This window comes from Ceratotherium simum, chromosome 13 (genome assembly GCF_057802395.1).
Source record: "Ceratotherium simum simum isolate JZ-2026a chromosome 13, ASM5780239v1, whole genome shotgun sequence".
NCBI classification, from domain to species: Eukaryota; Metazoa; Chordata; class Mammalia; order Perissodactyla; family Rhinocerotidae; genus Ceratotherium; species Ceratotherium simum.
Window position 1 is genome coordinate 13,510,034 of NC_141912.1, and position 26,966 is coordinate 13,536,999.

The 26,966-nt window shown below is 37.6% G+C and overlaps 1 protein-coding gene across 8 annotated transcripts in view; it reads left to right on the forward strand.

Annotated features, from left to right (window-relative positions):
- The window catches only part of RNF182 (ring finger protein 182), a 75,200-nt gene extending 49,375 nt beyond the window's left edge, over positions 1-25,825 (forward strand). For 4 of the 8 annotated variants that reach the window (XM_087438027.1, XM_087438028.1, XM_087438025.1 and 1 more), the window contains 2 exons: positions 7,303-7,457; positions 22,662-25,825. In XM_087438027.1, coding sequence (XP_087294153.1) covers positions 22,875-23,615 — 741 coding nt within the window. In that variant the 5' untranslated portion in view covers positions 7,303-7,457; positions 22,662-22,874 and the 3' untranslated portion in view covers positions 23,616-25,825. The remainder of the gene's footprint in view (positions 1-7,302; positions 7,458-22,661) is intronic. The other 4 variants (XM_087438032.1, XM_087438031.1, XM_087438029.1 and 1 more) reach the window with 1 other exon arrangement.
- Positions 25,826-26,966: the final 1,141 nt, after the last annotated feature.

Sequence of the window (26,966 nt, forward strand, 5' to 3'; positions counted from 1 at the left end):
ATTTTAGTAGATGAGTGAAGGAGATGTAGCCTGGTCAGTCAAGTGGCAGAATCTACAAGCATAGAACAAAAATATAAAGCGACGGAAATCACAAGAGAAAATAGATCTAGGAGGGCCGGCCCTGTGGCTTAGCGGTTAAGTGCGTGCGCTCCGCTACTAGCGGCCTGGGTTTGGATCCCGGGCGCGCACCGACACACCGCTTCTCCGGCCATGCTGAGGCCGCGTCCCACATACAGCAACTAGAAGGATGTGCAGCTATGACATACAACTATCTACTGGGGCTTTGGGGGAAAAATAAATAAACTTAAAAAAAAAAAAAAGAAAATATATATAGGAAATATAACATGTAAGTAACAGGAGAGCCAGAAGGAAAAAAAGGAACAGATGGAGGAAAGGCAATATGTAGTTAAATAACTGGAAGAAACAAATTTTCTGAGCTTAAAGATCAAGACATGAGTCTGTAAATTCAAATGGCTCATCAAGTTCCCAGCAAGATTTATGAAAAAAGACATCTCTGTATATATTGGAGAAGTTCTTGAACTCGTTAAGAATAAAAAGCAAAATCTTAGAAGCTTCCAGGCAGAGAGAACAAATTACCTGCCATTAAGACGTATCAGACTAGCAGCAGATTTCTCGTCTATGACACAGGAAGCTAGAGATAGTGGATTAACTTCTGTAGACCATGGAGACGAAAAGCTGGCAGCCTGAAAATCACATACATAGTAAGGTGCCGTTTCCCTGTCAGGGTGAAAGAAACCTCCTATGTAAGAATTCAAAGGTATCGTCACGCATTTTCTAACAAAAATACTCAAGAAAATAGTATCAAACAGTTAATCAGAAACACCTCAAGATGAAGAGAGAAAATAGCAGAGGAAAGTTTTCTAAATCAGTTAAGTGAGAAGGAAAGAGTAAGTTCAAATATAACAGTCTTTACATTAGATGCGAATGAACTGCATTTTCCTGTTAAAACTTTAATATTATTAGACTGAATTAAAAAGCAAAAACCAGTTATATAGTGTTTGTAAGAAATGCTTGAAACAAAGTGAGAGAAGTTGAAAACAAAAGGATGGACAAAGATCCCAGGCAAATACAGAGTCAGAAGAACTAGCAACATTAGGTTTAGACAGGTGGTATTTAAGTGAAAGGCATAAATAAGATATGGAAAGACATTATATAATGATTTTAAAAAGGCACAGTTTATGAAGAAGATAAATAAACCTGTATATGTTAAATAACATAGCCACTAAATCTGTAAAGCAGAAATATTAGAAATGCAAATATAGTTATGGTGAGACATTTTAATAAACCTTTCTCACTTGTCCCAACCTGCGTTAACCGTGTACAGACTCCTAAGAGAGAGAAATTGAATAAATAAAAAAGTTATATTTAACAGATGTGCTGGAACCTTACATCCCTTGAATACAGAATATTCTTTTCTGGATTACTTAGAAAACTCAATCATATGCTTTACCACAAAGAAGACCTTAACGAATTCAAGGGAAAAGAGATTTTTATAGATCTTGTTCTCAGATTATAATGCAATAATATTAGAAATAACTAACAGAAGGTAATAAAAAGGAAACTTTGCTATTTGGAAATTTAAAAATACTCTTTATAACCTTTGATTCAAAGGAGAAAACAAAAGTCAGTTTATAAGGTATCTAGAAATTAATAAAAGGAGCATGATTTATTCCAGAAGCTGTGGGATAGAGTGAAGGCTGTAGCCCGTGGAAATTTTACAGCCTTTAGATGTTTTCATTATTTAAGAATGAAGACAAAGTGTACTCTTATTATGAATTGAGAAAAAGGAATGACAAACTAAAATAAATTAGAAAGAGAGCATAATAAAAGCTGAAGTAATAAAATAAAAAATAATAGGAAGGATAAATACATATAATAGCTCTTTGAAATAATAAAATAGATATAAAGATTTATATCTCTGATTAGGAAATTAATGAAGAGTAAAAAAGTTACTAGAAATGAGAAAAAGGACATAATCAGGGATGCAGGAATGATTCAAAGAAAATAACAAAGATAACCGCATTTAACTTACGGCAACAACTTAGAAAAACCAGAAAAATTGAATTATTTCCTTGCCAAATGTAAATGTCCAAATTTGACTCCAGAAGAAGTGAAAAATTTGAATAAGACTATGCCATAAAAGAGATTGGAAAAGTGATTAAAGGTCTATTGTTTAAAAAGGCATTGGGATCATATGGAGTTACAGCTGAGTTTTATGTAACCTTTAAAAAACAAATAATTTTATCCTTATTTAAACGATTCCAGGAGATGATGAAAAGCTCCTAATTAATTTGTAAAATAAGCATACATTTAATTACAAAACCCGGTACAGTACAAAAACAAGTCTAGGGACAAATGTAATGTTGAATATAGATGCAAAAATTCTAAATAAAATATTAGCAGATAGAACCCATCAGTGTATTTGAGACCCCCCACTATGACTTAGGTAGAGTTTATTCCAAAAATACGAGTGGAAATCTATCAGTGCAATCCCTCACGTGATCAAATTAAAGATAGAAAACCATGTGATCACATCAATACATGCTGAAAAAGCATTTAATAAAATGCATAAACTTTAGTAATAAAAAGTATAAATTAAGAACAGAAGGAATGGAAAGAAACTAATATAATAGACCATTTACCAAAAGCAACAGTGAGTATCATTCTAAACAGCAAAACACACAGGAATTACAATTAATATTAGGAACTAAACAGCCTTGCTGTCACTCTGCACTCATTCATTTAACAAATATCTTTTCAGCACCTATTTTGAACCAGGCTATTTTTCTGTGATACGAGGAATGAATAAGGAAGGCAAAAGGCCTTGACTTGTGGAGCTTACATTCTTGTCGGAATTATTAGTTAACTTGGAGTTTCTAGTGAATTCATTAAAACAAGGGAAATGAAATAACTGAATAAATATTGGAAAAGACAAGCTGAAACTATCTCTTTTTCCTAATGATATGATCGTATAGCTGGCAAATCCAGGAGACTCTCAATAAAACCTATTAGAATGAATAAGAGAATTTTTAAGTGGCTGGATTCAAAATAAATAAACAAAATCAAGGGCCCCTTCCCCCATAAGAGCAATAGGTTCTTAGAAATGAAAAATGGAAAAAAATTAGAATAGTGAAAAAAACAAAAAAATACTAAAGAATAAGTTTAAAAGAAAGGCATGAAACAGAGAGAAAATGAAAATGTCTCATCAAAGAACGTAAAGCAAGATTTGAACAAATGAGAGACATGCCGTGTTCTTGGATTGTCTTAATATTGAAGTATACATGTGATGCGATTCCAATTCCAATCCCCAAAATTTGTTTTTCAATTTGATAAAATGATCTGCAAGTTTGTAACAGAAGGTCAAGTGCCGCGATAGCCAAGAGAAGAATTCCTCTGCCACCTCCCTCCAAACCACTAGAACATAAGCTCCATGAGGGAAGGGATTTGCTCCCTGTTGAATCCTCAGCACCTATAACTGTGTCTGGAATGTAGTAGACCCTTAATAAATAGTTGAATGAATTAATAAAAAAGACTACTGAGGGGAGAGTTAATTTACCAGGTATCAGACTATACTCAAAAGGCATGGTATTCAAATTATTATGGTTGAGGCAGATGGCTAGATCAATGGAATACAGTAGAAAATCAGACATAGATTTCAGAAAGCATGAAAATTTAATATATGACAGAGATTATATTTCAGTTAATCAGAAAATAATGGATTATTTAACAAACGGGATTGACACAGATGGCCGTTGACCTGGAAGAAAATAAAATTAGGATCCTATTTTATACCACAATAAAAATGAAAAAAAGTTTAGAATGAAGCAAGACAAATTTTGTAAGAAAATAACGACATGTTATTAGGAGCAGTATTTACTAAGATTGGAGACTCAGAAGCTACAAGAGAAAAGATAAACATGTAACTGTACAAAGAGTGAAATATTTTGTGTTTCGAAGGATATTAAGCAAAGCCAATAAATAGTGAATTTAGGGGACATGTTCGCAATACAGGGGAAAGAGTACCTGCAGTGACAAAGAGCATTTCCAAATTGACTAGAAAGACCCAACCAACAACCCAATAGAAAAGTAAACAAAAAATATGGAGACTTAGTTCAGAGAGGAGCAAATGCAGAAGGCCAACAAATGAGAAGACACTCAAACTCAGATTATGATTTATCACCCTCACACTGGCCAAAACTTAAAAGCTCAATAACATCTGTTGCTGTTAGGGGAAAAGAGTACTCCTGTTACTGGTTGAAGTATGTGTTACAGTCTTTTTGGGAAGCAATCTGGCATCATATGTTAGAAGTAATATCTGTTTGATCCAGAAATTCCACTCTTTGATCTCTTAAAGAAATAAAAACACCTGTATGTAAGGATGTATATTACGAGGTTGTGTTCTGCAGTAATGTTTGTGTTGGGGAAAAATGGAGATAAATGAATACTTACCAAGAGAGGGATGGTCGGCTATATTATAATACATTTGAATGGTGAAATATTATGCAGCCATTAAAAAAGGAATTTAGGGCTTTATCAGTTGAACTGAGAGATTTTCCAGTATTGAATGGGAAAAGCAAGATGCAGAAAACTGGGTATTATATAGTAGTTAGAAAAAAACAATGGAAAAAATTGTGCTTATGTGTGTCTTTACAAGTATATGTACATGGATAAATATATGTACATGGAATATATATGGAAGAAAACATACCAGGTAGTTAATATGGGTTACTAGGGGTAAGGGGGTAGCATTTAGGCTGATATGGGTAGAGGGAAGTGAAGAGGAGAAATTAACCAGATAAAAAAGAACACACATACACACACAGACCACTAATAAACAAACAATATGTATGATGACATTTGTATATTTGTGTATATAAATTTGTATGTATATGTGTGCGTGCGTTCATGTGTGTGCACACACGTGGAAATGAAATTTTAAAAGAATTCCTATTGGCTCTGGGTTGTTTTATCCAATTATTTATAATTTCTGTAGTAATAAGTAGGAACCTAGATCTAAAAACAATAAGTTCTCAAAGTCAAATACAGCGTGGTAATTTTATCATGGCTCCTTGTGTTGTAAGTAGCAGAAATCCAACCAAAAAACTAGCATAAGCAAAAAAGGGATTTATCGGCTCACAGAAGCCTTCACACATAGTTAGATCCAGAAACTCAGTTCAGCTCTCATCAGGTGTACATCTGTCTTTTGCCTTTGTCTATATGTCTGCCTCCTGCTTTCTTTCACTTCTCTTTTTACTTTTGGCTTTATTCTCTCTTATTCTTCCTCTTGATGGCATGACAGTTCCTTGATACATCGTTTTATGGTTCTGTGCTCCCTCCCCTGGCCCCTGGCATGTTCCCTCTTCCCCTAGCTTCAGATAAAAAAAATCCTAGGAAGGAGCTTTGAGTCTCGTGCCCATGCAGACTAATCCCTGTGAGCAGGGGGATAATGGAGTACTGTGATTAGCCAGGCCTGGGTCACAGATCCACACCTTTGGAGAGAAGGGAGGTACTGCGACTGGTGCACGCAGCCCGACTGCAATCACGTCATTTGAGTGAGTGGAGAACATCTCCCCGAAGAAGCTGTGGCAGTTGGGAAGGGAGCGGTGTGGTCTACAGGAGAAAAAAAGGTCCTAGGTAGACAGAACAACGGGTGTCCACTGGAGGGACCTTGCTTCAAAATACAAGCCAAGTTTGCATCTTCAGTATCAAAGGAATTGAGTAGTGGAGGAAGAGGGTTTGAGTAGAATAGTAGGTACTATACATTTAGGGCAGTGAAAATAGTCATTTGTCCAGTAGCTCGAGTTGATTTATAAGAATTAGTAGTTAATTATCTATTTGTATATTCTTACCTCAGATGATTTATAAAAGGATTAAAGACAAAAGTGATTTAATAAGAAATACCGGCTTCATATATTTGAATATATATTTTTCTAGGAAAAGGAAACCTTGTGTATTTATTTTTTTCCCGGCTTTGTTGAGATATAATTGACACATAACATTATGTAAGTTTAAGGTGTACAACATGATGAATTGATACACGTATTTCACATGTATAGATTGTGAAATAATTACCACAGTAAGATTAGTTAACACATCCATCACCTCATGTTGTTACTGTAGTTTATTATTTTTTTTTGGTGAGGAAGATCAGCCCTGAGCCAACATCTGATGCCAATCTTCCTCTTTTTGCTGAGGAAGATTGGCCCTGGGCTAACGTCCATGCCCATCTTCCTCCACTTTATATGAGATGCCGCCACAGCATGGCTTGACAAGCGGTGTGTCAGTGCGCACCGCGGATCTGAACCTGTGAACCCCTGGGCTGCCGAAGTGGAGCGCGTGCACTTAACCGCTGCGCCACCGTGCTGGCCCCTACATGTAGTTATTTTTAAGGCAATTATAGTAGGCCAGGTTCTTTCCCCTGTGCCTGGTGAGACATACTTGTAGCAGTTGTTCTCATCAAGGAATGCTCCAGACTCGCTCATCTTAAAGATTCTATCTCTTTTAATATTGATTTATAGTAATGCCTGTATATTTTGGTGATAAGTGAATGACTGACATTTCAATTTTGTGAAAAAAATTAATGAACTTACAGATCGTAGAGGAAAAAATGGTAAACTGATCCAAAATATCCGTTGTCAGAAAATGGATGTGGAAAATAGGCCTATCAAAATAGCTAAATTATTTAGCCACGGATTTTTTTTGGTACTTTTTGCTGTGAAAGGTAACACCAGTACAGAAAAATGTACCACCTGATGGTGTAGCTCAAAGTGAACACTCGTAAGTACCACCCAGGTCAGGAAGTAGAACCTTGTCAGCCTCTCAGCAGCCGCTCTATGCCGTTCCCCACCACTCAGTCCCCTCAAAGGCATCTCTAGCCTGACCTTTATGCTAATCACTTCCTGGCTTTTCTTATTAGTTGCACTATCTAAACTTGCATCCCTTCTACAGCTTAGTTTTGCCTGTTTTTTGAGCTTTCTAGAAATGGAATCATACAAGATGTGCTCTTTGGTGTCTGGTTTCTTTCACTCAACATCATAATTGTCCATAATTATGGAATGAAGGCAGGGTGGGAATGGGCTGGAATGCATATCTTCTAGAGGACCAGGTAACAATTCCGACTAATCATAACCCTATCAAGTTATAGATTTTAGGTTATTATTTGAGTTCTTTGAAGGACCTTAGAGTCATAATGAGACAGATGAAGTATTTATTAAGAACTCCAGCAGTTGGTACCCAGCTTCCCAAGAGGAACAATCACCGTGCTGTTTTGTGCCATTCCAGGGAGAAGCATGTGTGCTGGCTGCATTTCCAGGGATGCTACCAGGGCTCAAGGCTCTCGGTGAGTCCTGCCCAGAAGTGCCACTCTCAGAGGCAGGACTTGATGAAATGTTTCAAGCTGATGGAGTGGGTTTGCTAGAATTGGCCTTAGAATTATAGTAGGTATCTTTTTGATTGTATATTTGAACATTTAGTATTTGTGTGTTACCAAGAAGCCCCCATATGAATTTTTATAAATATGAACATTATGGTCATATAACACTATATCTTAACATGTTCAAAGTTCTGATAGAACTTTGTTTCTGTGACAAAGGAAAGTATTGTTTCAAATAATAGTGTTACCGAGCCCTAAGGGACCGGTGACTCGCAAGTGGGTTCTTTTGCCTGGAGCCGCTGGTGCCAGTAGAATGAGACCTAGTTTGGAATAACAGAGCAGAAACTTGACTCGCTGATCAGTGAATGGAGGAGGCAGAGCTCATGCTCTAAAACACCTTCTCCGTGGAGGGAATGTGAGCAGGGTTCTTATGGGATGTGAAGGGGGAGGGGACTCCATGTCATCACTCTGGGCAGGGGCATTTGGGGCATGTGCAGAGCTTCCCTTCTTGCACACGGCACCTTTGCACACGTTTCATTTTGCACATGGCACCCCATCGCCATCTTGGACCTTTCTGCTTTGGACCAGTTCTGCAATTTGGCCATCTGGCAATGTTCTGCCTTGGTTCCTGTAAGCAGGCACAATGTAAAAACAAAGCATTAGACATGGAAAATGGTTTAGGGGCTTCTCCGGGTGACAATAGCTCAATATTGTCTAAGCAAATAATTTGTGTTCACAGAATTATAAACTAGAAATTGTGACTGGCCCAACATAGAACATTGCTGCTACTCTTCCAATGGCTGGAAGCTTGGTACAGAAAGTATTAACGTGACCAGCTGATTGTCCAATGCTGACAATGTAATATATTCTCACATACACATAAGCCTTTTTTAAATGTTCATTTTCCTCCCTGTTTTACTGAGATATAATTGACAACACTGTATAAATTTAACGTGTGCAGCATGTTAAAAAACAAAATTCAACTGGGTAAATTTAAAGATCAAATTGGTTTTATTCAATGACTGACGAATCAGGCAGCATCCGCCTAGCAAACAGAAAGGAGCTCCAAAGAGCTGCACAGAATGAAAGGCTTTTATAGACAGAAGGGAGCAGGGACAAGGAAAAAGTGGATTGTCAGATGCTGACCAGGAAATTCCAGATTGACCAGTTAAGATTACATTCCTGGGGGGGTTAAAACTGCAATTAGGTTAGGTATTAGGTCTTGGTTTGGTGATGTGGGCTTAGCACAAGTGACTCCATTTTGGGCCTGTCGTCTCTTTTTTAATAATGCCCCCCTGATCAGACTCTCAGCTTGACTGAGAGATGTAATCAGAATTTAAGGCATTAGCACCACTCCCAGCTACCGCTCTGAAGTTCTCGAAGTTTTCGTTGATCCTCCATGTCGTGTTCACAGGTTATGGCGTTTTTTGCTTAATCTCTGTGATATTCACAGGCCACGACTTCAGTCGTAATTTTTAAGTTGGTTGATCTCTTTGTTCCTTTTCTGACATTCCAGTCCTAGGGAGATTGTTTGCTTGGTGGTGAGTGGCTCCAATCATGCATTTAAAGCTTTTGAGAGAATAAAGCACGCCAGGGGAACCGCTATGATTATTATAAGCAGGATGGTTTCCCGTATCTGAAGTACACTTTGGAGCTATGGTCCCCAAGACCCAAACCAATTAAAATCTAGTAAGTCAAAGAAAGAGCCCGCTGAAGGAGTCACCAGGTGGCTTGCTCAGTGGTCTTATGTAACTGAGTTTCAACTTTCCCAGAAGTGTTAATCCAGGTGCAGCAGGTGGTGGTGGCCACAGCACAGACACCTCCTTGCTCAGCTAAATGATAATCAAGGGCTATCCTGTTACCAAGAACAACTTTGGCCAGAGAGTCTAAGGATTTTTGTTGAGCACCTATTGCTTTAACAGTGAATTCCAGAATACTTTCAAGAGATAAGGAGAGATTCCTGGTCATAGCCTCATTTACCTTTACTCCTAAAAGTAGGGCCCTGCCAAAGGAAGCAAATCTTGGGTCATGAATGCCTCCTGGTAATTCCCGTTTGCATCTGTAGCTCAGGACTGGAAAGGTGACAGCCATGGAGGCCAGTAAAATTTTAATGGTCTGTAGACCACACAGGCAGTTTTATTCTGGTTACCCTTGCCTTGTGTCTCTTTCTTTGCATAGAGCCTGGATGCAAAGTTCTCCAAGTTTGGGATTGTCAGCCAGGGACAAGGAAATGAATCAGGAGGTCTCTAGCATCATGGACAGATCAAAGTTTTTTAATGACAAAATCCAGCAGTCTGAAAGGTACCCCCCCTTAGCAGTGGTGCAGGAGATACAGATGATGGCATTATCATTCCAGGCCAATGCCAGGGTAAAGGAAAGAAAGAGAAGAAGAGAGGCTTCCGTGTTTAGTTAAAGTATAAGGTCCTGATCCCATATCTTGGGATGAAGCAGTTTACCCTGAGGTTGGCTACTTCTCTTCCCAGTCACTTTGATTTGGAGGTCCCCAGCATTTATAGGGGACCGGATATCAGGTGGAGCCTTCTTCAGCTGTGAGATGTGTATCCAAGGTTCAGTCCCTGAAGTTTGGCTGCCATGTAAATAGTGAGGAGGACCTGGTATAGTCCCTTCCAAAGAGATTCAAAGGCAGTCTTTGTTATTAGTAATTCTGAATTAGAAGGTTGGGAGAAATTGGAAATGTTAGTTTGGAGAGTCCAGATATTTGAGGAAACTAAAAGAATTCAGGATTCAGTCCAGTTTACAGGTACATAGCAAAACCTCAAGATAGCTAACAGGATCAGAATCTAATATCTACAAAGGTGCAAACATAATTTTTCTCTCTATAATCACTCCCATTCTTCACCAAAGATAATCACAGTAAAACCAATTTGTTTGCATTAAACTTGGCCTGATTATTTATATAAGTGCAGCCAGAAGAGTGATTGCCATATAAACTTGTTTTAAGATGGCTTTGTTGGAACCTTGTACCAGGCCGATTTTTCCCAGGGGCTTTATTGATTCCGTGAAGTCAACCTTAGTTCCTTAAAACTGTATGGTCATATCTGAGTCTATGCACATCTTTCAAATATGAAAATTTAGTCAAAGCCTTGGTAATACAGCCAATATTTTTCCAGTTGTGTCTTGTTACAGGGAGAACAGATTCTTATTCAATTTATGTAAATAACTATGCATATTGACATGAAAATAATACTCAAGATTTTCTGAATCCTGGAGGGATAGGGTGGGGAGAAAAAGTATGTGTTTTATCTTTGTTTACAAAGGTATACTTTACCAAATTGTTGTAAGTCATAGATAGCTTAAGGGAAAAGGTTTCCTTATATCTGGAAGAACAAAACATTAAAGAATCAGCAATGTTTCAAACAAATAGTCATAAAAATTATAATCATTCTCCTCAGTTCATTCAATCTCATGTAAATATTACTTGTTCTGCTTGAGGCCAGTTTTTCCATTAGTTTCAGAAACTGTTACCCAGTTCAGTTTTATGATCTTAAAGTTATCAGAAACCTGTGTTTGTCACAGTTCTTTTCAGAAATCTCCTTAAAGATGAAGCACTTGTGCAGGAGTGCTTTTGTAAACGCATCAGAGTAAAACAATAACTGTGAGAAGACTTAAAGATGCTCATTGTTACAGATCTGGTGAGAGTTTATTATAATAGAATTGACAAGGAAATTTGGTTATTTCTGTAACATGCAACATTTTAAGATAATAACTAGAATTATGACTGACAGCATTACACCAGGACATATCAGATTTCCAGGAATTTCATATAATTTCTGGAACACTTATAACATATACCTGTACAAATACACCATAAAGAACGCTTAGTCTTACTTCTTATTTGACGTTTCCCATGTAATTTAACATATAAAATTAGCCTAATTAGTTTAACATCTCTCGTTTTATAAGGAGAGAAAACAAATCTTTTGAGATGTTCCTGAGGTCCTCTGGAAAATCCCAAAGTTAGTTTGAAGTCAAAAAGACTTCATTTAGAATTTGACTTTGGGGAAGTTTTGTCAAAAATATCAAAAGGTTTTAAAACACTTGGTCAAACAGAATCATAAGTCACTGTGAGACAATAGCTAGTTATCCCTTTAACCATAGAGACAACTGGAGACTTCACAGGCAAATATGGAAGGTTACATAGTTGTAAAAAATAACTGAACTCTTTTAATAGAGAAGAGTCAGCTTTCTTAGATAGTCAAAATACCTCATAAAGATCACACTGGAAATTATTTTGACAAGACACAAAATGTTTGTTTTCTAGGCAGATTACTTAAAAGGTAAAGAAAAACTTTTCATAGTCTCTTGTCAGGAGCTAACCAATAGTGCAAGAAAACTTTGTCCTTTTAGCAGATGAAAGAAAATTAAGTTCTAGTTTTACATAAGTACATTACTGATTTTAAAGCTTAATTTTATAACCTGTATAATAAATTCGTTCAATTTTAGCCAAGTTGATTACACAAGGTAAAATTCTCTCTCTCTTCCCAACTTTCTATTTAATTTGTCCTTTATTCTCCTCTTTCCCATTTTGAAATAGCCAGCCTCACTTTAGGACTAAATTACTTTCTTTTCCCTCAAAAAATGCATCTCCGTTCCTCATAACTTCTCTTACTGAAAACACATATCCTACTTTGCTTGCATACAGAGATTTTTTTTGTATTTTTATTTCTAGTAGCTTTAATTACGTTAGAATTTTTAACCCTTAAAAACCCTAATGTTTAGTGAAAATAAAGAAATAAACAATTGTGAACTCTCTTTTACATTAGCATTCTGTGGCTTGGTAAATTTATAAATGCATTTTATAATTTCTAAAACCATATGCTTTCTCATAGTAACTTTTTCAGTGTCGTACGAAACATGTTTACTAATAGACCCAAATATCTTTAGTTCTTCTGTAAAAGGAAGCCAAAAGTGGATAAATCTCTGTTCAGTAATTAATGTTTTACTATTTTATCTTATTTGGAAATGATCTGAATATTCAATGAATTAACTTATCATTTAATTTAACTTAGCAAAACTTTAAGGTTTCAGGTTACCAAAAAGATTTGGGGAAACTATTTAAAAAGTTCACCTAAAAAATCTTTTTCCTACTGACATCTATTTGATTTACTTGTGCTTAGCAATTATGTTCAGACTACCCACAAAAACCTCATGAGACACTAGACAAAGTCAGCTATCATCTCAAGCTGTTTTTTTTGCTGACAAATTTTCTAAGAGATTACATGAACTCATTTGACCATTAGTAAGCCCAGGTAAAGTAAAAGTGTTATATTTAATGCTGATAACTCTAAAGACATGCCTGTTTTAATTAAACGAATAAACTTAAACTAGTTTTAATACAGAATATTTTCCCAGGTCGCTTGAAGCTGAAATTCATTTGGGTTAGTTTCTGTTATATTTCTGAGAATTCAATTTATGTAAGCAATAATTTTGTTTAAGCCAATTAAATAGAGCTCTTTTACAAATTAATTATGGCAATACCATCTGGAAGTAGAAAGATACCATACATCTACAACACACATATATAGACATGCATAAACATACAGACAGACACAAACAGAGACCTTATATCTTTCATTTTTAAAATTACTGCCATGAAGCAAGTACAATAATACAAAACTCACTAGTTATAAAAGAAGTTGGATCTCAGTTGTGTTTCGGGTCTTAGTTTCAAATGACCTTTCCCTCTTTCATTTTTCCTCTAATAAGAATTACCTCCCTGAAGTTTGTACTTTAACATTTACATCTCAGAGGTACAAGGAAAGAGTACAAATTACAAGCTTTTTAAGACAAATAGAGGAGGTTTTGGGATTGGTAAAAAGGAATAGGTGAACTTTGAATTGCCTCTAGAGCTGCATTTCTAGTTTTGCAGAGATGTGTAAAATAAGGACAATTGCTCTCATTTCCTCAAAGAATTGAGTTGCAGCCTAAATGACATCATAGGTTGATGTACCCATCCAACTGCAATATCCTTAATTTGCTGCTGATGCTTTGTTTTTTTGTATCAGGGAGAAGATTTCTAATGAAGATGGAAATCAAAAGATTTCTATGTTCTGGATTTAGAGCTCTTTGCCTTTGGAATGTTCTAGTAAATCCTTTCACAAAGGCCTCAGAAGGTTTTCCTTTTCCTCTGGGTCCATAGTTTTATTTTAGCTTAGGGGAGGAGGCCTAAAAAAAATTTCTGTTAGGCTCTGAATATCAGTTATGGTCACAAGTTCAGTCAGACCAGTGGCCTTCGGTCTTATTTTCTGCCTTGTTATCTATCCACTAATCTCAGGAGGTAATCCATTTACAAAAAAACTTTTGAGGATCTTCTCTGGGGTTAAGAAATTCTTTAAGTGTGGCCCTTTGTTCAGCCTTTGACCAAGGAGTGAAAGATATTTGAAGAGGATTGTCTGTAGCCTTAGGTGGTCTTATTTTAAAGGTAACTGTTTAATAGTCTCTTCAAAATGGAAAGGCAATTTAGACAAAAGAATTACAAGAATGCGTACTTAAATAAAGGAGGATGGAAAGAAGCAGGAATTACGTCAGTCTAATTGTCTTTTGTTTTAGGTATCTCTTATATCTTTAATTTTTTTATTAGTCTTTTGCAACAGATTTTTCAGTGAAGCTATTTTGGAAGCTATTCCAAAATTTTGGAATTTTGAAGCCTTTTGGAAGCTTCTGCTTATCAAGTAAAATACGTATCCTGTTCTGTTTGTTTAATTTGGCAGCCCTTGCTCTTAAATGCACTTCTGAGATGATCTCACCTAATTGGAACGTTCCTCCCTCGCAATGGCCATTGTAATTCTAGGTTGTGATTCCCCTGAGGGCTGGCAACAGCTTGGTAGGACCCTAACCGCAAATGCAATTTAACCCACACTTTCTGTCCAACCATATCTAGCTGCAAATGGGGTGCAACCCACATTTCTGTCCAGCTATATTTGGGGGCTCTCAACCTGCAAGTTACCAAGCCAGACTCTCAGGACACAGTAAGATTTTGCCATTTTTGTGGACATATATAGCTTCCGGGACCATAGTTCTTAGATACAAAGTAAATAAGTGTGCTAGAAGGTGGCATGCTCAACTCCTTGCGATTTAAGGGTCCCATTTTTAAATTAATTATTTATTTGTTTAGCTAAGGCTTTGGGTCTCTTGGAGCCAAACTAATACTTAAAAGGGATGTGCCACTGGGTGGGAGATTGTGTGGTGTTTTACAGTGCACCTCATTGCACAGAAATTTTCTTGAGGTTAGCAGGTGACCTAGTGCCAATCTAACCTGTTCTGTGACCAACTCATCCTAACACAGGAGTCTTTGGGTTAGGTAATGAGTGCTCTAACAGCTTTTAAATTCTTGACCCATGCCCACTAATTTTTGTGGCTTTTTGGCTTCCAAGATCCCCAAAAGCCTTTATCTGCACAAAACAAGACAAACTAACACGTGCGCCTTAACATACCAGCAGTAACCAAGAGATGTTAACTGCAGACTGGCCGAGAGAAGGCCCTGTGCGTACCACCACCAATTCCCACTGTGGAACCGTGGACTCAGGAAAGGATTGAAGCAGCAGATCTCAACAAATGGGGACTGTGAACTAGGGAACTGTGAACTGCCGCCAACAGTTCTCACATGGATCTTGGGACAGAATCAAGGGCTGGGGGTTTCCAATCAAATGGGGAATTGGGGACTGAACCAAGGGCTAGGGACTCACATTCGGGATAGAACCGTCTGCCGGCTCAAGCTGACCTGCTAAGCCCTGAAGTGGAAAGCCAAAGAGATCAGGAGATTGACACACAGAGAGCAGAGCTCAGAACCAAGAGGAACTTACCCATGGCCTCCGGAAATGGCGAGAAAGACAGTGAACTCAAAGGGTTCATGGGGTACCATGCCTGTGTTTCTTATTGCCCCCAAAGCCGTCAGAAGTCTCCTTCTGTCCTGCCACTGCCACCAAATCTTTTAAAAAAACAAAACTCAACTGAGTCAATTTAAAGATCAAATTGGGGAGCATCCTATCTAGCAGATAGAAAGGAGCTTCAAAGAGCTGCACAGAATGAAAGGCTTTTATAGACAGAACGGGGCAGGGACAAAGAAAAAGTGGATTACCTCATCCTTCTTTGGGGGTTGAAAGGGTTCTATCAAGCAGGTTACCTCACTACTGCTGACCAGGAAATTCCAGACAAACTGGTTAAGATTATATTCCTGGGGGAGGTTGAAACTGCAGTTAGGTTAGGTATTAGGTTTCTGTTTGGTGACGTGGACTTAGCACAAGTGACTACATTTTGGACCTGTTGTCTCTTTTCTAACAAGTGTAATGACTTGACTTACATATATTATGAAATGATCACCATAAGTTTGGTTAACATCCATTATCTCATATAGATGCAAAAAAAAGAAAAAGAAAAAATATGTTCTTTTCGTTGTGGTGAATACTCTTAGGATTTACTATCTTAACTTTCATATATAACATACAGCAGTGTTAACTATAGTCATTATGTTTTACATTCTATCGTCAGTACTTATTCATCTTATAACTGGAAGTTTGTACGTTTTGACCCCCTTCATCCTATTCCCCTTCCTCTCACCCCCTCCTCTGGTGACCATAAATCTCATCTGATCTCTTTTTCTATTCATTTGGTTTTCTTTTATTTAGATTCCACATATAAGTGAGGTTATACAGTATTTGTCTTTCTCTGTCTGACTTATGTCACTTAGCATAATCCCTTCAAAGTCTACCCATGTTGTCACAAATGGCAAGATTTCCTGTTCTGTAGCTGAATAATATTCCATTGTATATGGATATAGCACAACTTCTTTACCCATTCATCTGTCGATGGACAGCTAGTTGTTTCCATGTCTTTGCTATTGTAATTAATGCTGCTGTAAACATGGGGGTGCAGATGTCTTGTCAACATAGTGTTTTCATTTCCTTCAGATATATACTCAGAAGTGAAATTGCAGGACCATATGATAGTTGTATTGTTAATTTTTTGAGCAACCTCCATACTGTTTTCCATAGTGGCTGTATCAGTTTACAATCCCACCAACAGTGCACAACGGTTCCCTTTCCTCCACATCCTCTCCAGCATTTGTTATTTCTTTTCTTTTTGATGATGGCCATTCTGACAGGTATGAGGTGATATCTCATTGTAGTTTTGATTTGCATTTCCCTGTGATTAGTGACTTGGAGCATCTTTTCATGTACCTGTTGGCCATTTCATATATCTTCTTTGGAAAAATGTCTATTCAGGTCCTTTGCCCATTTTTAGGTTGGATTATTAGTTTTTTTGCTGTTGAGTTACATGAGTTTTTTTTTAACATATTTTTTTTGATGTTTTAATAGTTTTAACATTGTGAAATTTTGGGTTGTACATTTTTGTTTGTCCATCACCATATATATGTCTCCCTTTACCCCTTGTGCCCACCCCCCACCCCCATAGCCCCTGGTAACCACAATACAGTTTTCTCTGTCCATGTGTTGGTTTATATTCCACATATGAGTGAGATCATACAGTGTTTGTCTTTCTCCTTCTGGCTTACTTCACTTAACATAATACCCTCTAGGCCCATCCATGTTGTTGCAAATGGGATGATTTTGTCTTTTTTTATGGCTGAGTAGTATTCCATTGTATATATATACCACATCTTCTTGATCCAATTGTCAGTCGAGGGACACTTAGGTTGCTTCCACTTCTTGGCTATGGTGAATAATGCTGCAATGAACCATAGGGGTGCATAAGCCTCTTTGAATTGTTGATTTCAGGTTCGTTGGATAGATTCCCAGTAGTGGGATAGCTGGATCATAGGGCATCTCTATTTTTAATTCTTTGAGGAATCTCCATACCATTTTCCATAGAGGCTGCACCAGTTTGCATTCCCACCAGCTGTGTGTGAGGGTTCCTGTTTCTCCACATCCTCTCCAACATTTGTTGTTTTTTGTCTTGGTGATTATAGCCATTCTAACGGGTGTGAGGTGATATCTTAGTGTTGTTTTGATTTGCATTTCCCTGATGATTAATGATGTTGAACATCTTTTCATGTGCCTGTTGGCCATCTGTATATCATCTTTGGAGAAGTGTCTGTTCATTTCCTCTGCCCATTTTTTGATTGGCTTTTTTGTTTTTTTGTTGTTCAGTTGTGTGAGTTCTTTATATATTATGGAGATCAACTCCGTGTCAGATGTATGTTTTGCAGATATTCTCTCCCAGCTGGTGGGTTGTCTGTTCATCTTGATTCTGGTTTCGTTTGTCTTGTAGAAGCTCTTTAATCTGATAAAGTCCCACTTGTTTATTTTTTCTTTAGTTTCCCTAGTCTTGGTAGGCATGTCATCTGAAAAGATTCCTTTATGACCAATGTCAAATAGTGTGTTGCCTATATTTTCTTCTATGAGTTTTATAGTTTCGGGTCTCACCTTCAGATCTTTGATCCATTTTGAGTTAATTTTTGTGAATGGCGACAGCAGATGGTCCACTTTCATTCTTTTGCATGTGGCTGTCCAGTTTTCCCAACACCGTTTATTGAAGAGACTTTCCTTTCTCCATTGTATGTTCTTAGCTCCTTTGTCAAAAATTAGCTGTCTGTATATGTGTGGTTTTATTTCTGGGCTTTCAGTTCTGTTCCATTGATCTGTGTGTCTGTTTTTGTACCAGTACCATGCTGTTTTGATTACTATTGCTTTGTAGTATCTTTTGAAGTCAGGGATTGTGATGCCTCCTGCTTTGTTCTTTTTTCTTAGGATTGCTTTAGCTATTCGGGGTCTTTTGTTGCCCCATATGAATTTTAGTATTCTTTTTTCTATTTCCGTGAAGAACGTCATTGGGATTCTGATTGGGATTGCATTGAATCTGTAGATTGCTTTAGGTAATATAGACATTTTAACTATGTTTATTCTTCCAATCCACGTGCATGGGATATCTTTCCATTTCTTTATGTCATCATCGATTTCTTTCAATAATGTCTTGTAGTTCTCATTGTATAGGTCATTCACCTCCTTGGTAAGATTTATTCCTAGGTATTTTATTCTTTTTGATGCAATTGTAAATGGTATTATCTTTTTGAGCTCTCTTTCTGTTGGTTCATTATTAGCATACAGAAACACAACTGATTTTTCTAGATTGATTTTGTACCCTGCAACTTTGCTGTAGTTGTTGATTATTTCTAATAGTTTTCCAATGGATTCTTTAGGGTTTTCTATATATAAAATCATGTCATGTGCAAATAGTGAGAGTTTCACTTCTTCATTACCTATTTGAATTCCTTTTATTCCTTTTTCTTGCCTAATTGCTCTGGCCAAAACCTCCAGTATTGTGTTGAATAGGAGTGGTGAGAGTGGGCAGCCCTGCCTCGTTCCTGTTCTCAGAGGAATGGCTTTCAGTCTTTCCCCTTTGAGTATGATGTTGGCTGTGGGTTTGTCATAAATAGCCTTTATTATGTTGAGGTACTTTCCTTCTATTCCCATTTTGTTGAGAGTTTTTATCGTAAATGGATGTTGTATCTTGTCAAATGCCTTCTCTGCATCTATTGAGATGACCATGTGGTTTTTATTCTTTGTTTTGTTGATGTGATGTATCACGTTGATTGATTTGCGGATGTTGAACCATCCCTGCGTCCCTGCTATAAATCCCATTTGATCATGGTGTATGATCTTTTTAATGTATTGCTGTATTCGGTTTGCCAAAATTTTGTTGAGGATTTTTGCGTCTATGTTCATCAGCGATATTGGCCTGTAATTTTCTTTCATTGTATTGTCTTCTTCTGGCTTTGGTATCAGGGTGATGTTGGCCTCGTAGAATGATTTAGGAAGTGTTCCATCTTCCTCTATTTTTTGGAATAGTTTGAGAAGGATGAGTATTAAATCTTCCTTGAATGTTTGGTAAAATTCACCGGAGAAGCCATCTGGTCCTGGACTTTTATTTTTTGGGAGGTTTTTGATTACTATTTCAATCTCTTTACTTGTGATTGGTCTATTCAGATTCTCCATTTCTTCTTGGTTCAGTTTTGGGAGGTTGTATGAGTCTAAGAATTTATCCATTTCTTCTAGATTGTCCAATTTGTTGGCATATAATTTCTCATAGTATTCTCTTGTAATCCTTTGTATTTGCGTGGTATCCATTGTAATTTCTCCTCTTTCATTTCTTATTTTATTTACTTGAGCCTTTTCTCTTTTTTTCTTAGTAAGCCTGGCTAAGGGTTTGTCGGTTTTGTTTATCTTCTCAAAGAACCAACTCTTTGTTTCATTAATGCTTTCTACTGTTTTTTTGGTCTCAATTTCATTTATTTCTGCTCTGATTTTTATTATTTCTCTCCTTCTGCTGACTATGGGCTTTGTTCTTCTTTTCCTAGTTCTGTTAGGTGTAATTTAAGGTTGCATATTTGGGCTTTTTCTTGTTTGTTAAGGTGGGCTTGTATCGCTATGAGTTTCCCTCTCAGGACCGCTTTTGCTGCATCCCATATGGTTTGATATGGCATATTTTCATTTTTGCTTGTTTCCAGATAGTTTTTGATTTCTCCTTTAATTTCATCAATGATCCATTGGTTGTTCCGTAGCATGTTGTTTAATCTCCACGTTTTTGTCACTTTCCCAGTTTTTTTTTCATGGTTCATTTCCAGTTTCATAGCATTATGGTCTGAAAAGATGCTGGTTATGATTTCAAGCTTCTTAAATTTATTGAGGCTTGCTTTGTTTCCCAACATATGGTCTATCCTTGAGAGTGTTCCATGAGCACTTGAGAAGAATGTGTAGTCAGCTGTTTTTGGATGGAGTGCTCTGAGTTACATGAGTTTTTTATATATTTTGGACATTAACCCCTTATCAGATAGATGATTTGCAAATATTTTTCCCCATCTCATAGGTTATCTTTTCATGTTGCTGATCATTCCTTTTGCTGTGCAGAAGCTTGCTAGATTGATGTAGTCCCACTTGTTTATTTTTGATTTTGTTGCTTGTGCTTTAGGTGTCAAATCCAAAAAATCATTGCCAAGACCCATGTCAAGAAGTTTTTTTTCTATGTTTTCTTCTATGAGTTGTATTGTTTCCAGTCTTACATTTAAGTCTTTAATCCGTTTGGGGCTAATTTTTGTGAGCGGTGTAAGATAGGGGTCTAGTTTCATTACATATAAGCCTTTTGTTGGTGTTTCTATATGTATGCTCTGGCTTTCTGTGCCTTTAAATGTAATTTTGCTTATTTATCCTCACTGCATATTTTACTCTCTTTTTTCCCCATGTCTTTGTGTGTATGTTTACATACTTTCTTTTCCTTTTTCACACAACTTCACATACATCAGTCCTTTTGATGGTGATGGAGGCAGTCACTGCTGTGAATTCTGCCATTGATATCAGCTTCAGTACGCCTGGATTTTTGAGGGTATTGAGGCTGAGTGGGAAGGGGCTGCAAAAAGAATATAACGTGTTCAGTTTGGATGGGCCTTTTGCAAAGTCTGTGTGTGCTGCCAGGAGGGCTGAATGAATGGGAGCTGTCCAGTAAGCAGATCACCAGTGACCTGCCCAGGGCTCGGGACCATTCTGTGAAGGAAGTTAGCACTAGGAGTGGTGACAGGGAGAGAACACCTTCTTGTTCCTTGATTTTGGTCCTGGCGAAGTTCATCCTACAAGAGAATAAAAAGCCAGCTTTGTAGAATTGTGGGCAAGGTGAAGTCACGTTTTGCAATGACTTGGGCACTTGTAACCTGAACAGGATCAGGATCAGGAATGAAGAAAATATTTAGGGCACATGGAGGGAAAAGGGATGGAGGAGTTGATGTTTGTGTTTGTATATCCTTTTTTGTGTGTAAGAGGGGATACATAGAAATTGGCTTATGGTAGCAATTTTGTAATACCTGCATTCACATACAGTAAACTCTATTTTTTTTAATTCTGCCTATATTTTTGGGGTGACACCAGAGATTCTATTTATTGATTGACTTCCTTTTCCTACCAAGAGTATCTTGCCACTGATATCCATTATAATTGTATTATATGAAGTCAATTAAAAAATTAGCTAAAGTCATAAATAAAAAGGAAGATAATAGGTTTTCACAAACCAATTATTCATGATTTCAAAAATTATCCGAGTTTAGCTGCCTCTTCTCTGTTAAGGCAGTATGATCCACAGCAAATTTTAAATTCTAGCATAGTTGCTCTCTACTTCCCAGAACTGTTATGGCAGTCTTCTGGTATTATCGCTTGGAGGTATGCTCAAATTTAAATACATTTTGATATTTTTCCAAGCAAAACATAGTTTAAGACAAAATCTATGACCAAAAAAATCACATATATTAAAGCAAAATAAAAATTATTTGGATATTTCCTATATTACTGCTCCCTTCCATTTGTACTATTAATTGAAAACTGACTATGCACATGAAATCAACCTTGAGCCATTTGTCCAAAGCCAGTAATAGCAACTAAGGGCCAACATTGAGGACTGCTGATGGTATTACACTTTCTATTCACTGAAGAAGGAGAGTTTACATGAAATACACTAGGCAAGTAGGTGAACTTTGAGTTGATGGCCATGCAGGCACGACTCTTCATGTTTGGAGGAATGACTGTGTGTGTTATCGTGTTTACCTATCTTTCTTGTGAATTAGACTTGACTTGTTTATTATAACGCTTATGTCAGATGTCATATGCTTCATTCTTCCTTGAGTGAGTGTATATATACAACTATGATTTTCAAGACTAGTAGTCAAAGAAAAAGTTTGAAATTGAGTAGTCAAATGGTGAAGGCATTTATAACAGATTTCTTTACACTGGGAAGATGCGAATAGTCTGCTTTATTTAAATATGCTCTCATCTCTGTCAACATACTTTGTGAAAACACATTTTGAGCATTTATCTTGAAGGTTTCCTTCTTTTGTGTGTTCCTAAGCACTATTGAGGATGTTTAGACCACTGGTATATACCAATGATACTCTGAATTAGTGAGTCTATATTGAATGGAATTTGATGGAAATGTGTCTATTTCTGATATGTGTCCCATTCTATTTTCAAAAAGGCCAGAATTTGTTACAAGTTGCAGAGAGAAATCTCACAGTGCCCTAGAGTGTATTTACAAGGTTAAGATTCTTAATTCCTTCTTTACTATCATATTTGTGGGCTGAAAAAGCTAAGCATGGAGATAACACTTTCCTCTCCTGGGGGCAGAAACACGTGAAAAGATGAAAGGCATTTAACCTTTTAAGTTTACTGCTTCTAATTGTTGAGGCTCAGAAAATTCCATAAAGCGCTTTTGAGTGGAGCTGTTCACTACATTAGAATCTCTTTTTCCTTTACAGACCCTTCGTGTGGCCTTTGTTAATATGCGTTTGAGACAGAGACTTATATGTAGAAGTTGAAAATGCCTGGAAGATTTCTGGTTTCTGTCACTCCTTTTCCTGCCTTTTTGCATCTCTGCCTGATTTGGATGATGTGATGTTCAGAGGGACGCCTTAATCGAAGTCGTTCTCCAGCGAGACACACCTGGCCAAAGATTGTATCCTTAATTCAAGATGGCCAGTCAACCGCCAGAAGATGCCGCAGAGTCTCAGGTGTCCGACGAGCTCGAGTGTAAGATCTGTTATAATCGCTACAACCTGAAGCAGAGGAAGCCCAAAGTGCTGGAGTGTTGTCACAGGGTGTGTGCCAAATGCCTCTACAAGATCATAGACTTCGGGGACTCCCCACAAGGCGTCATTGTCTGTCCTTTCTGCAGGTTTGAGACATGCCTGCCGGATGACGAAGTTAGTAGCCTGCCCGACGACAACAACATCCTCGTGAACTTGACTTGTGGAGGCAAAGGCAAGAAGTGCCTGCCAGAAAACCCCACCGAGCTGCTGCTGACCCCCAAGAGGCTGGCCTCGCTCGTCAGTCCTTCTCACACCTCCTCCAACTGCCTGGTTATCACCATCATGGAGGTCCAGAGAGAGAGCTCCCCGTCTCTGAGCTCCACTCCTGTGGTAGAGTTTTATAGGCCTGCGAGTTTCGACTCTGTCACCACTGTGTCCCACAACTGGACTGTGTGGAACTGTACATCCCTGCTCTTTCAGACATCCATCCGGGTCTTAGTCTGGTTGCTAGGTTTGCTGTACTTCAGCTCCTTACCCCTAGGGATCTACTTACTGGTATCTAAGAAAGTCACCCTTGGGGTCGTCTTTGTCAGCCTCGTCCCTTCAAGCCTTGTTATTCTTATGGTGTATGGTTTTTGCCAGTGTGTTTGTCATGAATTTCTAGACTGTATGACACCTTCTTAATCGATATGCAAACTAAGAAATTTGACGTACATTGCCATGTTTGAAGTTAGGTAATTTATCATTTATTTTCTTTTGTGTTGTCTACGATTAGGGTCCCTGACATTAACAAAGCCATCATCCATATGTCTGTGGTCTGTTTTCCATCAAAATGTTGACTCAGTTGGTTTTCCTATATGCTGGAAGTAAAAATATTCATTTCTACTTAGGGGTTAGCAAAGAAACAAAAATGTATGAGCTAAGCCTTCATGGAGCTCTTCTCATGAGTCTTCCCAGAGAAAGAGCAGGATTTCACTCAGCCCACCTGGATGGAGACCAGGAGTGAGGTGTGTTAGGCTGCAGTAGAGGTCTTTGTGGAAGGTGAGGAATGAACTGATTGCTCTTATCATCATCGACAGTCTAGGATGGAGGGTGGATACGAGAGGAGAGCTGTTCCAAGACACATCCGTTTGAAAAGTGTGCACCCCTCGTTGTTGGAGCGCCCCTGAATCCTCTTCAGGTGCTCTCGCTCTTAAGTTAGTGTCGCTGTCTGTGGTTGAGATGCTAGCTCCCTCTGCACATGCTCCCTTGCCAAGAGGAAACTCGGCCACATTCCCTTGTGTGGTTTCAATTAAATACCTGTTTTGCCACATTACTAAAGAGAATTAAAAACACTGAGGAATTCACATCAAAGTAAGATTCATGACAGAATATGGCCACTTGTCTTTGAGACACACACTTTCCTCCAGATTTGTTTTCCTCTCTCCTCAGTCTTCTCTGAAATTCTCACAGAGCAGTTATTGTTCACGGAAATCTTTTGAGTCTTTCCTTAAAACATTTTAGTTTAGTTTTTTTTTTTTTAACCACATTGTTCAATCAGCTCCATTTCTTATCCTGAATGAGGTTCCATTTAAATTAGTTGCTATAAGTTTATGAGGATTTTATTTTTTCCCGTTGTATTTTAAATTCTATTATGGACTTATTTAACTTAATCCTAACAATTTTGGTCAAATTGTGGCAGTGGAAACCCAGGAACAATTATTGAGATGTTCTAGTTCACAGTTTGAAGTGCTGAGAACCTGAGTATCTTGCTGTACTGTACTGAGTTGTACCAAAACGTAGTGGTTTAGGTTTACATGCAAAACTGTGTTGCAGTAGGCTGGGCCAAAAGATGGGCAGGAAACACACAAAGCTGATGCCCTGCTTGGAAAGACCCTTCAAGGAGGTAAAACGAAGGTGGCGGAGTGCAGCTTTACGTGTTGCAATCCCTGTTGTTTTTAAGTCCATTTTAAAATGGATTCAAGTTCTTACACAATTTATTTCAAATAAAAGCATAAGCATTGTGACTTGAGTTAAGGAACTTTTCATGATGTAGGGGAAGTTGAATGTATATATTTATGAGAAGACATTGTTTAGCAGATTTTAGGTTTGAGGGAATAGAATATTCACAGAAACGAGGCAAAAAAAAAAAACCTTTTTAGTCTTTAAAACCCATTACTAATGATTAACGTTAAAATATTTATAACTCTTAGAAAGGGGCATTACTAAGACTACTTTAACTTGTCTGTGATGAAACATTTGTTGCGTGATATAGTTACAGCGGACCAGTTCCAGTCTCCTTATTCAGGAAAAATTGACACTTTTTTCTAGAATAGTGGTTTGATTTTAGTGATATAACTATTAACTTTGAGAATATGTATGCCCAAGGTGAGTCTGACGGGAAAGTATATGTGGGAGGTGGCCTAATGAATTTAAACCCCAAGATACAGCTAACTACATTTATGATTTCATAAAATCTAGTTTAAATAGCATTGTGAATGTAATTTCCAAAAATCCATTTGTACTTAGAGTAAATATAATGTTTAGGAGATGTTTTGTGGTTTGGATTTATATATTTATAAGGTTTTTAAAAAATGTTCATTTTGTCTGAAATGTAGCATCAGATAAATTGGTGAGTTATATGAGATTTCTAGAAAGTTCTGGACATGGGTACTATGTATTTTGCTTATTTGTATAATGTCTGCAGTGCTAAATTTGTGTCTCTGGGTTTATTGTGATAGTCTTTTTTATAGTTGCCGGTAAGTTAATTTGGTTTTAAAGAGTTTTAAATGTATGACAACAAAAAACTCTTCATGCTGTTGAGTGAAAAAAGGCCAGTGCTTCAATGTTTTATTCACTGTGATAATGTTTTGTTTGTCCATTAAATTGTTATTATTTCTAAACTAGAAGCTGGACTTCTCTCGTGGTTGAGACTGAATTATTACTTTTGGACCTCTATTAACGTTGGATAACTGCAAACATGAGCTTTCAGAAACATTGATTATGCTAATGCCTTTATCATAAGCAGAGGATTTCAGAACTTTGCAACAAAGCTAATCTAACTTATTCCACTCCTAAAAGGCTTTCATACTTTTTTTTAAAAAAAGCAGCGTGGAAAAATGAGAGAAGATGAAACAAAAATATTGTCTTTATCTTTTACAGATAAATGTTTTGGTTTTAATTTGTTTGATTGTTTTCCAGAATTTGCCTAGCTGCTGAGCCAAATAGAATCCATTTTAGTCGGGGAATCACTAACCTTGTGTGATTTGGGCAAATTTTTAAAATTACCTGATATTGAAATATGACCATTGTTAGGCAAAGTAGAAGTAATTTGGGATATGTAGCAGTTATATGCTTATGATAATTAGTGAATTGGCACCATGTGTTAATCAAGGTTAACGGTTTCATTCACTTCCGAAATCTGCATAAACGAGGAAAGAATTGAGTTAAGAAAAACAGTTACCTGTGATGGTCATAACTTAAGAGTGTGAACATACTGTCAGGTGATGAGCATTTGGCCAGTTTTAGATAGATACTAGGCTTCAAGGACTCCCCGAGTTTGAAGAAATTTTCTGATACATCACCAGGTAGACCTGGAAGCCAAAAGAATCCTGTATTGCGAGGCAGACTGGGGTCCAGCCCGGTGGCGCAAGCGGTTAAGTTGCACAGGCTCCGCTATGGCGGCCCAGGGTTTGCTGGTTCGGATCCCGGGTGCGCACCGACACATTGCTTGTGCAAGCCATGCAGTGGCGGCGTCCCATATAAAGTGGAGGAAGATGGGCACGGATGTTAGCCCAGGGCCAGTCTTCCTCAGCAAAAAGAGGATTGGCAGATGTTAGCACAGGGCTGATCTCCTCCCACACACACACACACACACACAAAATAAATAAATAGGCAGACTGATCGAGCAGTTATAAATGAGAGCCCTGTGTGTACCGGGTGCAGAAGAGATGGAAACGAGTGAACTCGAGAGAGTGTAGTGGAGGCAAGCTACAGTTCTACGTTTCTGCGTTTTTTTGAAACATCTTTTTCCCCTCTTCTTGGTAAAAAACAAAT